The sequence below is a fragment of the Pinus tabuliformis genome, chromosome Q, assembly GCF_031772625.1.
Source record: "Pinus tabuliformis cultivar Carrire ecotype Pingquan chromosome Q, CPIR1, whole genome shotgun sequence".
NCBI classification, from domain to species: Eukaryota; Viridiplantae; Streptophyta; class Pinopsida; order Pinales; family Pinaceae; genus Pinus; species Pinus tabuliformis.
Window position 1 is genome coordinate 454616952 of NC_142296.1, and position 12594 is coordinate 454629545.

At 38.1% G+C, this 12594-nt stretch overlaps 1 protein-coding gene across 1 annotated transcript in view; it reads right to left on the reverse strand.

Annotated features, from left to right (window-relative positions):
- Positions 1-508: 508 nt before the first annotated feature.
- LOC149220161 (uncharacterized) overlaps positions 509-12594 on the reverse strand; it is a 126684-nt gene continuing 114598 nt past the window's right edge. The window contains exons 9-10 of the mRNA XM_089384688.1: positions 1127-1195; positions 509-861 (exon numbers count right to left, since the gene is read on the reverse strand). Coding sequence (XP_089240814.1) covers positions 691-861; positions 1127-1195 — 240 coding nt within the window. The 3' untranslated portion in view covers positions 509-690. The remainder of the gene's footprint in view (positions 862-1126; positions 1196-12594) is intronic.

A 12594-nucleotide genomic window follows, 5' to 3' on the forward strand; every position in this document is an offset into this window, starting at 1 on the left:
GATTTCTAGAGTATGAGAGTAGGCATTTAGTTATGTATAATACAGTCATAAATCTCTTTTGCAAATAAGGCCATAACTTGCATGCTTTTATGAACATTAACACGGTATGCAAATGTATGATAGGAAGATACTGCTCCATATCATCTCTTCACAAGTTCGTTTACTTTTTAATTTGAAAAAGCAGCAAGAAACCTGCCTTCTCACTGTAAATTCCTTCGCCTGCAGGAGGCTCATGAATGTTTGATTTCTTTTTAGATCATGTCAAACATATACACATACAAATCTACCACATACAATGATACAACACACACAAGGCTAGCTCAGTACCATGGAACTAGTAAAGATCTTTTGTTCAAGGCAGTGAGGGCAACTGCATGACACATTTTAACAAAATTCATTCCCCCACATGAACCATTTTCAAAGCTTTAGAAGGCAAGCTATCCTATATTGAAATAACTCAACCTGAAGCTGATGCTAACAAACCCTTCCATGTGGATTTGAAAATCCATAAATAATATGCTCAGAACTCACTGAGAACATCGAAAGTACATTTTTAACAAACTGTATTTCGAATTAATATAATAACATTACAAACTGCACACTGACCATTTGCAGGAAAATCAGCAGGTAAATGATTGACTAACTCCCTCGAGTCACAGCTACATTTCCCAAAATGAATGTGCTGATGGACTACAACTCCTTCCTTGAGCTTGAAGAATTCAGTGACGTTGCATCTATGGTTTGTTTGCTCTTGCTTCTTTTCATCCTGGCTTTTACTTTCGACTTTGCAATTAGAGTCTCCACAGTATTTAGAAAATTTCCCACAGCCATTATCACCAATAAGATTCCACATACAACCACCTGCCATAAATTACAGAAGACTAACAACTTTCAAAATAGCTAAATGAGTTTTAAGATGGTTCTTGCATCTACATGCAAGAATTTCCTAACTCCAAAAATAAACTAAAAGCATTATCATAGGAAAAGTATTAAGGTTCCATATCACATCACATGTTCATGTGAAGCTGAAATTCTCCTATAAAAATGAAAAAGGTATAAAGCAGTCATCAACACCCATGCAAGAAGTTGAACATATAAGCATGGAATAGATATTTAAATAACATACCTGCCATTCTGAAACACCATAAACAATTGTTGTCCGAAGCAAAAGCAAGCCAATGTATCCTTCGAAAATCTGAAAGATTAACCTCATTAGATCCTTGTTCCTTAAAAATAGAATGTCCAATAGATTAAGAATATGACTTACAATTCGTTGTAGCTATCAAATTAATTCTATTGTATAAAGAAATTAAAATATCTCTGGCATCTAACTTCTATTGAATTCTCCAGTGAGATGACGAACTTAATTTATAGACTATTAGCAATTGAGGCCTGTGATCTTAAGCAACCATATTGTCTAGCTTTCAGAGCAGAAGTGACCTCCAGGCTACTCCAAGACTTCCTACCTTGCATTTGAAAATCTGGGTTTCTGCTCAGAGATGTTTGTAGCAATTGGGCCTGGAATGGGAGTTGCTTCCTTTTATTAATGAGTAATGGTGACGGACATCTGTGTTGGAATGTCAATCACGTGTGAAAATTGGACATCATCATTTCTCATGATCGAGTGGGGCATGCAGCACAGTAATTAGAGAAGCCTGCCAGCCAGGGTCAGGTCCCACATTTGATTCCTAGACTTTCCAGTTTTTCAACATGATATCTGACATTTTAATCCAACAAAAAGCTGTCTACTTTCTTAGCTACCCAGGGAACAGTTTCAATAGCATGAAAAATAGAATTCCTCTTTGGAATCATTTACTCGAGTCTCTAACAAGAGTCAGTACATTTTTGTAATGAATATTTTCAATTGCAATCTATAACTCATAATATGTACAAGCATCTGGGATTTGAATTTCTTTCACGAAACAACTGGCCAAATTCTTCAAACATTCCCATCAGAAGCTGCAAAGAAAACCAGGAAATGATTGATAAAGTGATCCTTCAAAGGTTCGCAGATCAATGTTGAAGTGAAGCATCGGAAGCATCATTTTCCAAAAATCGTCGGAAGCGAAGCATCTTGGAAGCATATATATATATATATATATATATATATATATCAAAAAACATCCAAAATACCAAATTAGTCGTAGAAGATATGAAAACACACATATTTGTACATAAATCAAGATAGATATGCCATCCATTGTACATCAATGATTATATATATATATCAAGAAAAAAATCCAAAATACCAAATTAGTTGTAAAAGATATGAAAACACATTTGTACATAAATCAAGATAGATATGCCATCCATTGTACATCAATGATTAATTATTCGAGCATCAACCATATAGAATCTAGATTCCTCTCCTCTTATCTAACCTTTGCCTCTACTTCGATTCTCTAGGGATATTATTATTAATCAACATTTCCCAATTTTGATCAAATGGCCTAATCCAAGCCTTATAATATGGTAGAAAAAGCATAATATGTAGGATCAATGATTTTGACTTGAGTGAAGGGTACTTTTTTGCTAAGGCCATTACAAAGGAGTTCAACAATTAACACCACCAACACTGGGGTACATATAGGGCTTGGTGCTCTTGATTAAATGCCAATCACATACCCTCGTACATGATACATTGATATAATTTAATGAAATGCCACAATCCCATTGATCCTGAAACCCTGAAAACTGGTAAATCTATTGAATTTTCAATGGCATATGAAATTCTATTTTCTCCATATGAAGTCCAATGAGGTTGGAACCACTCTCAAACATCCCGAGTCATTTCATGGTAACATTAAAAATTTAAGTAAAAGAATGAAAATGAAAGAAAAAGGAGAATGTCGCTTTTACTTTAAGAATTTAGCATTACCATTAGGGAGCATCTAGGGAACATCAAGGGGGCACCTTGGGTGTGTTCGGGAGGCATAGTTCCTCACTTAACAGTGCGTAAATGCCCAAAAAAAACAAAAATTTCCCTTATGGAACCATGTGAGCAGTTTTCAAAACTGTGGTGGAATTATGGTTCTAACCACCGCTAGCCTGCGAAACCATGTCAGAACCGCAGTTTGGAACCATCACAGTTTTGAAAGACCAAGAACCATAGTTTTAAAACTTGGACTCAATCTCGGAACCGGCCGAGGGTCAACTCCGACTTGGTATCGACTCAAACTAGTTGATTCCAATGACTCGGTCTTTGTAAAAAGTACATTAAATATTTAATTTTAATGAAAAATCATATTTTTAAAGATTTTCATTCATGTTTCCAAACTCAAAGCATTAGAATAATAGAGAGAAGACAACACTTGATCAAAGCATGCTCATGAATATATCTATTATATCAAAATGGCACCAAGTGCATTGTCCAATACATGTAATATATAGAGATCAGAACAAAAACACATAACCAATGTTGCTCCAAAAACCAACTCCTCAATGTTGCTCCAAAGATCACCCAAGAACCTCCTCAATGTTGCTTCAAAAACCAACTCCAACTACTCACAAACTCCTCACAAATGCTCACATAAATGCAATGAGATAGTTGTGAGGAAATATGAGGGGGTTGGGTCACCTTTATAGGCATGGGAGAAGGGTAGAGGGGCTAGGAAATAGTTTAAACAAAAAAAAAAAAAAAAATGATTTCAATTCTGCCCAACCCACCTTTTTCCCTGCTGCCAAGACCGGCCAATTTAAGTTGGGCTTGGTCGGTTCGGCCGGTCCATTACCGAACCAGCCAAATTGATAACCAACTCGGTCAATTTGGTAACAGACAGGCCGTCGAGCTGGATAATTGACCTAGTCGATCCGGGCAAGGGTATGGCTCGGTCAACTAAGCCGATTCCGAGTCAGACTGACCTAGTTTTAAAACTATGCTAGTGGATTCGTCCGAGACGCAAATCCGCCTCTTGAAACAGGGGGTGGGGCTGTTCCTGCAACATTGTTGCAGATTATCAACCTGCATCACTCTAGTCATGAATGCATAATCCGCATGATGATGACCAGGAACTTCTTCATAAACTTCACAGAGTTTCCATGTTTTCCTACAACATCGTTAACTTGTACATCTTCGGGCATTCTTGCTTCACCAACAAAAGAAGTTTTTCCTTTAAAATATTCAGATGTGTGCACTATAGCCATATCAAGAATAATGTATAAATTTCTGTCCTTTTGACTTTCAATGCATTATAGAAATTCCATCTCATTGAACAAAGATTTCCTGGATCTTAACCATGTGAATCTTCAGCCTCAAGGATGCTAAGAAATAGCATATAAAACAGCAGTGGATAGAATACAATATTTCACTTTCTAACAGCCCAAACTTCTATGTAATCCAAAGAGAAAAAATACCAAAGAACTTGGATAAGTTTCAGCCCTCTACGGAAAATCATCTCACAAACCAGATCTCAAAAATCACTTTTATAGCAGATATAAGAGCAGTAAAGCAGAAGGTATAGCAGCAACAAAACAGCCCTTAGATTCTTCAATGATGACGTCAAATCACTTAACAATTATCCTTTTACTTATGTCAAATCATCAATACATATAGAGCCGAATAACAATACATGAAGAACATATATCGCTGAAAATCAAATCTGGAAAAAGCACAAGTTTTGGACACCTAGAAACTTCATTAATATGCTTGAGACGAAGTAGATGTACATACCATAGCCTTGGCTCAAGCCTAGTACAAATCCACTACTCCAAATGGCAAAACCCTAGATAGGGAAATCATGAACACTCTAGCTCAACTAAGCCACAACATACAAATCACTCCAACAAGTCCTCAAAGGCAAGACTTCCGCCTCTTCTTCTCCACCAATGATACCCAAGGGTTTTACCACAAAATCCTAATCTCAAACCTCCAAGGATAAACCATGACCCTAGACTTCCAAGTGTTGAAATTTCACCTACAATGTGATTATCACATATAGGAATTTTGTCAAAAGTCAACACTCAGATTTCCGACTCCAATAAAAACTTCAGCAATAAAGGATTTTAACCCAAACACATGCAATCTGATTTTCATGAGAAAAAACACTAAAGACTAAGTTTGAACTTTAAAAGCTGAAGATAACAGTGAAAACCCACAAAAATTGACACATGAGATTTTTGGACAAAGCCCCTAGAAAAACCCCCAAGGGAAAAACCAGCAGAGAAGAGGAAATTTTATTAAATGCTCACAGAGAAATTTCTGAGTTTACAACAATTAATTTCCAGCAAAATCCAGTTGTACATATCTCAAAAATTGTGCACAATGTTCTCTCAAAAACTGTGCCATAGGCTGTCTAGAATTTCATGCCTCTGTTGTACGAACTGTGCAGACAGCATTAAATGCACCAGAAAACAGTCCAGAAAACAATGTGCTTTCTGTTTCAATTTTTGTACCAATTTTTCCTTTACAAAACAGCAGTATTTCTCCTTGAAATTTGTGCCCTCTCAGCTGAAATTTCGAACCCATATTTGTTGTTGTATGGCCTGTTGAAACTATCCTAGAAAAGCATGCACTTTCCCTATTGCAAGCTGCTTTGAGAAATGTGCCCTTCTCTTGCTGCTAGCTGCCTTGGAATTTGCGCCCTTGTTGCTCCGCTTTTTCTCCTCAGCCCTCTTTTCCTCTCTCTCTCTTGAAAAGTGTGCCTCTTCACTTCCCCCATCTCCTTTTTATAAACTCATTAATTACTAATTACTAAAACCATTAAATCTCTCCCAGTGTTGCACGAAACGCCCCCCCCCCAAGATCTAAACCAGGATCCGCAGTTCAAAAATCAGAAACCGTAGATCGGACCAGTGGAATTTCAGAACCCAATACGCAGTTCCAGATTTCCGAACCGTGGATTCAACATCGGATCCACCTTGGATCTGCAGCGGATCGGGCACAAATCTGTATGGATCTGATGCCCAATGGGCGGTTCCGCTTGGCCGACCCAAAAAAAAACAATGAGTTGGGGTGGGTGTAGGTTGAGTTAGGGAAATGACAGATGGGGATAAAGCTCATTTCCCCCTCATTTTCTCACTCTTGTATTTTTGGAGAGCTTGGAGAAGAGAGGAGAAGAGAGCTTGGAAAAGAGAGGCTTGAAGAGAGCTTGGAGTGAAGGACAAGGAGCTAGGAGCAGTGAAGGAGGAGCTTGGAGGAGTAAAAAAAGGTTTCCATCTACAAGAGCTAAAGAGTTAAGTGCAAACCCCAAACTCCCTCATTTTTTTGTCATTGTTGTTTGTATTTTTTCTCCTCCCTCTCCTACTGTTTCCCATTCTTTCTTCTTGCTCATTTCATTGCAGGTTGTCCATCTATATTCATAATCCAAAATGGTGTTCTTTTGGCTTCTATGTATCATTCTACTTTTGGTTTTCATGATAACAAAGGGGAGTAGGAATAGAAGGGAAAAAGAACAAGAGCATAATGGTCCCCATATGAGTGACCCAATGTATGATGAGAAGGAAGGATTTGAAGAGGAAGGGGATGAAGAGAACACTGAAATGCTAGGGGGGAAAGTTGCATTGACAAAATTGTGGAATTATGTGACAAACTTGAAGAGGTAAAAGGTGGTGGAAGCTACAAGTTTTTGTGCCCTCATGGTTGTCATGGAGGAAAACCATATAATGGTTCATATACCCGTGTGAAGAGGAATCTTTGTGGGGTTTTGGACAGTGATGACAAAAAGAGTGCCGTGGGGATAGCAATTTGCACAAAGGTTTCAGCTGAACAAAGAAGAAAATAACATCCAAATAGAGGAAACAAAAAACTCATTATGAATCAAGTGCAACCTCTGCAAGTAGAAGAACAATAGGGGATTTCCCGAATGTTGCTAGGAGGGATCATGTGGATGGAAAGATAGTCCGATTTCTTCGTGCTTGCGGTGTACCATTCAATGTGCTTCGCTTTCCCTATTGGCATGATATGGTTAAGGCCATCAATAAAGCCCCAAAAGGATACAAGAGCCCCAACTATGAAAAAGATAGAACAGTGTTATTAGAAAGAGAAAAAGCAAAGGTTCAAAGAACTTTGACATGTTTTACAAATGAGTGGGTGGATTGTGGGGTATCCATTGTATCAGATGGGTGGACAAATGTTCGAAACCAACATTTGATAAATGTTCTTGGTGTTTCTACTAGTGGTGCAGTATTTATTACATCTCATGACTCCTCTGTCAATGCAACTACGCAAAACCTTTCAAATCTCCTACTGCAATCAATCAAAGATGTTGGTCCTAATAATGTGGTTCAAGTGATCACTAATAATGCAGCAAATTGTAAGGCAACAAGAAAAATTATTGAGCGTACTCTTCCACACATCTTTAGGTACAAGTGCTTGGTGCACACATTGAACCTTTTAATGCATGATATTGTGAAGCATAAATAATGTGGATGGATTAATGAACTTTACAAGAGAGGGAAGCAACTCATTAAATTTATCACAGGGCATACAAGGGTAAACTACGTTTATGGCACTTACTCCAAGTTGCAGTTGCTTAAACTTGCAAAAGCAAGATTTGGAAGTTATTACCTCACCTTTAGGCTAGTAGTGAAGTTAAGACAAGCTTTAACTAATATGGTGACCTTTGAATCATGGGAGGAAATTAACAATGATAGAGATGGTGCTAATGTAGCCAAGGACACTATTCATAACAGTTACTTTTGGTCACAGATTAAATATGTTTGCAATTCACCAAACCAGTTTATTACATGATCAAGTTTACAAATTCAGATCGACCAATAATTAGAGAGGTGTATGAGCATATTGATAGCATGTTGGGGCAGATTAAAGACATTGTTGAGCCTAGAGATATCACCTTGTATAATTATATTCGTGCAAAGGTGGGAAAATGATGGGATATGCTAAACATTCCATTGCATGCCTTAGCATATGTTCTGACACCTAAATACTACCATCCATTGTTGCTTTCAACACCAACACCTGGAGGGGGGAGCAAGAAAAAACAACACCTAGATCTAAAGGTTCTATCTGGTTATATGAAAGCATTGGATAAATTAGTCCCTGATGAGGAGGAGGCTGCCATGGTATGGAAACATTTTAGAAACTATACGCTTAGCACTGGCCCATTTGGGAGCATGCATGCAATTAGAGATCAAGAGAATTTTTCGCCTCGAGTGGTGGAACATGCATGGAGGTACTACTCCACTTCTACAAACTCTGGCATTGCGGGTGCTATCACAAGTGGTAAACACTTCTTTTGTAGAGAGGTGTTGGAGCTCTTATTCTTTCATCCACAGTGTTAAAAGGAACATGTTAAATTTAGACCGGGCAGAGAGCTTGGTTTATGTTCACTACAACTTGTGATTGTTGTCCCATTAATGTGATGATGCAAAGACTAATAAAGACCTTAAGGTTTGAGACAGAAATCCAGAGGAGCCCAATTTGGAGGATGGAGTGTTGCGATTAGAGTAATTGGAGGATACTCTTATCCAAGATGATGATGATCGAGTTGAGATGCCACCCCCATCCGGTCCCTTGGTTCCCAGGTTCCATTCTTCAACACTAACAACAGGGGCTTCATCTTCATCAGTTCCACAATCACTGCCACAACTTCCAGAGCCACCATCTTCTTCATTACCACCTGATCCAGGTGGCTCCAGACACATGCAGAAGTCTAAGAGGACTCAGAAAGGGTCAAAAATCAAAGTGTTTGGATTGTGCTTGAACTAGGTTCATGTTGAAGATCTCATTGTCGTGATCGCGGTGGTGCGAATGGTTCGTCAAACCGAGTCCATATGCGAAAGTTAGAGCTCTTCAAAGTTTGATAAGACAGAGAAAAAGTGGGGCCCACAGCATGCCACATGGCATCCCAATTATCATGTGGGACCTACTAAGTTTATGTGGTGACCAGATAGCCACTAGACTATCAACACATGGCATGCTAGCATTTACTCCAAACCCTACACAAAAAGACAAAAACAATATATTAAAATATCTCTATAAAACAAAAATCATTTAATATATAGTTATTAATATAACTATATAAAAACAAAAATAAAAAGGAGCCCATTAAAAGCATTGAAAATCCAACAAATTATGCAAAAAAAAATACAAAAATCCATTTCATATAAAAACAAACCATACATATAGTTGGTTTGTTACAACTCAACGAATATGTTAACTGGAGCATGATTGAATGTAAGATATGGTATGGTTAAAGTCAAACCATAAATCAAAGTGGAATGTCACCATCCAAAACCATAATTAAACGATGGTTCAACATAACTCAAAACAGTTTGACATTCACGTAACCACCGGTGTTAAACGAATCTGTCAATGCATAAAAACAAATGCAAATTGTCGCTCCAACCTTTAAACGTTAAACCGTTTCATGTTGAAAAATCCCAACACGCCAATTTTAATAAGGCGGTTCAAACAAACACGCCAAAATTTAATATGTGGGTTGGTATGGTTTCGACCTCGGGACCTCCACCTAGATATTTTAGATGCCCACCGATGGCCCAAACAGGTGGTGCTTTCAAGAATCCGCCCAACATATGTTATTTAAAAACAATTCTTATTTGCCTAGCGAAGGGGGGAAGAACAGAGGTGTCGAATGGGGAACGGAGGAGCAGTGGAACCATGACACAATCCACAGAGGCAGAACCATGATTTGCACGTATTTCGAGGCAGAATATTCTTTGATGCCCGAAGATTTTTTGGGGAGGTAAAAATTCTTTTTGTCAGAATATAACCAAGTTTACAGTCAATTTTCTCAAATTTTCGCAAGGAACACTATGGTGAGGTCGGATTTGCCTTTTAAACAGCAGATTTGTAGATTCCCAATGGATGGAATCTTTGAGGAATCTTGAGGGAATCTTCCAGATTCCTTGGATGATGAAATTGGCTAAAGTCAGAATGCAACCAACTTCATACTCATTTTTCTCAGAATTTCGCAAGGAACCTGATGGCGCAAACAGAATTTTGATCTGAGTAGCAAATCTTCAGATGACCCAGAGGAGGGAATCTTTGAGGAATCTAGGGGGAATCTAAAAGATTCCTTAAGCCCCAGATTTTCACTTTGTCAGAATTCAGAAATTTGACAGTCGATTTTGCACTATTCGATGCCACAAATCTGATGGTGCAATCAGATTTTCCATTTGATCATTTCATTTTTCAGCCACTTTTCAAAGTGGAGTGCAGGTGTCAGCATTCATGTGCGAGCAGTGATTTCCATGCGATTCGACGCCGCGAGATTGATGGTACGGCCAGCTTCAGCAGTTTGACATCCTTTTCTTCAGATGGCCCTAGGATGTGAGGTATATGCAGTGTGTTCATGTACTTCTTTTTGCTATGAGATGCATTGTGTTGCATAGATCCCTGTTTGATGTTTAGTGTGGGATCTTGTTTTCTTACTTGTTTCATGATTCCTGTACTTGATGTGACATGGAATCATCTGTTAGATGTACTTATTGTCATGTTGTTATTGAGATCCCTTTGTCGTCATGTTGACGGGATACTCACGTTGTATTCATGTATGTCTGAATTGAGATCCCTTTGATGCCATCATTGGCGGGATGCTCATTATTGTCATATGTAAAATTACGTCATACTGATAGGAGTCCTTTTTTGAATGAGAGTTCCTACAGCAGAACATCTCTTGGAGCCACTCCTGCGTGAGGGCATATTCCTTGTATGGTGGAGAAAACACATGCATGTACAACATCACTCTTTGCAGCACTTAATGCAGCGGCCTACACCATCTTGACATCGGGGCTCGAAGACATAGTCCCTCCTGGACAAACTCCGTTATCAACGTCTTGTTATTTTATGTCGTTGTTGATTGTCATGTTCCTTCTTCTTTACAACATGCATATATGTTCACTTATGCTATTTTAAATGCAATTCTAACAACATCATGAAAGTAAAATATCTTGGTTAAATCTGGGAGTTGAGTCAACTCGGATCACCACCATGTGGAGGCTCACGTCCTGTTCGTGGTGGAAGGAGGAGAGATTAGTAGATATATTCACAATTTACTACTTTTGTCATAGATTAGACTTGTAGACTCCTGTTGTGAATTTGAACTTTTTTGTCTTACTCTTCCTAGTTCAGTGTGTACTTGAGTCTTGGTGGTAGCCAAGTGGCCTATTTTGTAAACATTATTATTTGAATTTTGGACATGACTCATGTTGATAGATGCTCACTTACTAGATAAGTTACATGAATGTTTGATGATTTTATCTTCTAAATGTTTTATGTTTTATGATATGCTTAAAAATTTGATGTATGTTTGTAATTGCTAGAATCTAGATGGTTGATGCTCGAATAATTAATCATTGATGTACAATGGAATCATGGATGTCATATCTATCTTGATTTATGTAAAAATATGCATGTTTTCATGTCTTCTACAACTAATTTGGTATTTGGGATGTTTTTAAATATAAATGAAAAAATATACAAAAAATTTATATATGTATATATATAGTAGACACTTTTGAGATGCTTCACTTCCTAGATTTTTGGGAAATGACGTTTCTACGTCCCTGCTTCCAAAAAACATCCCCTCTTCGTGCAACCTTGCCTCGAACTTCACATCTTTACTCACAATTGCCTCCCTCCATGTTGGAATGAAGATCCCATAAGCCTTTGAAGTTTCATTGTACCCCACAAACATGCCCTTCTCTCCTAAAGACTCTAGCTTCATCCTCTTTTCCACAAGCACATGGATGTATATTGGACAACCAAAGATCCTAAAATGTCCTATATCTGGCTTTACCCTAGTGAATGTTTCCTCTGGAATCTTGTCCCCAAATATCCTATGAGGACTCATATTCTGAATATATACTATCATATTACATGCGTTTACCCAATGACACATAGGCCGATATCAGTCATGAATCACAACCTTAGCAGCTCCAATGATGGACCAATTCTTTCTCTCCGCAACCCTATTCTACTAAGGCTTGTATGAGACTATCAACTCCCTCTTGATCCTTGCTTCCTTGCATAAATCCTTAAAGTCATTAGACATGTACTCACCCCCACTTTCTGACGTCAAGACTTTGATTTTACTTCTTGTTTGGTTCACTAAAAGTGCCTTAAACAATCGAAATCAATTGAAGACCTCATCCTTGGTCTTCATCAAGTAAATCATTGTCTTCCTAGAGTAATCATCAATGAATCTCACATAGTACAATGTTCCCTGTACTTATGTGATTGGCATTAGTCCACACACATTTGAATGTATAAGATTCAAAATCCCCTTCGACCTGCTCTTGTTGCTTCAAAAAGAAGATTTTCATTCTTTCCAAGTGCATACTCTCTGCACAAGCCCTGCTACTTCATACTAAAATATGGGAGACCAATGACAATCTCCCTCAGAATTGGCAAAACCATATAGTGTAGGTGCCCCATCTTCCTATGCCACAACTCACATAGGTTGTCACTATCACTACCAAGGCATGAACTAGCTTACCTTGCAACCTATATAAATTTCCCTCTTTATCCCCAATGATCACTACTATGTCAAGGCTAGATCCATCTAAACGAATCAATACTTGTCGTTTCCAAAACATGACAACAAAACCCTTGTTCTCCATGCCTGAGACTGAGAGCAAATTCTTCCTCAATTCTAGTACATGTAGCACGTCCTC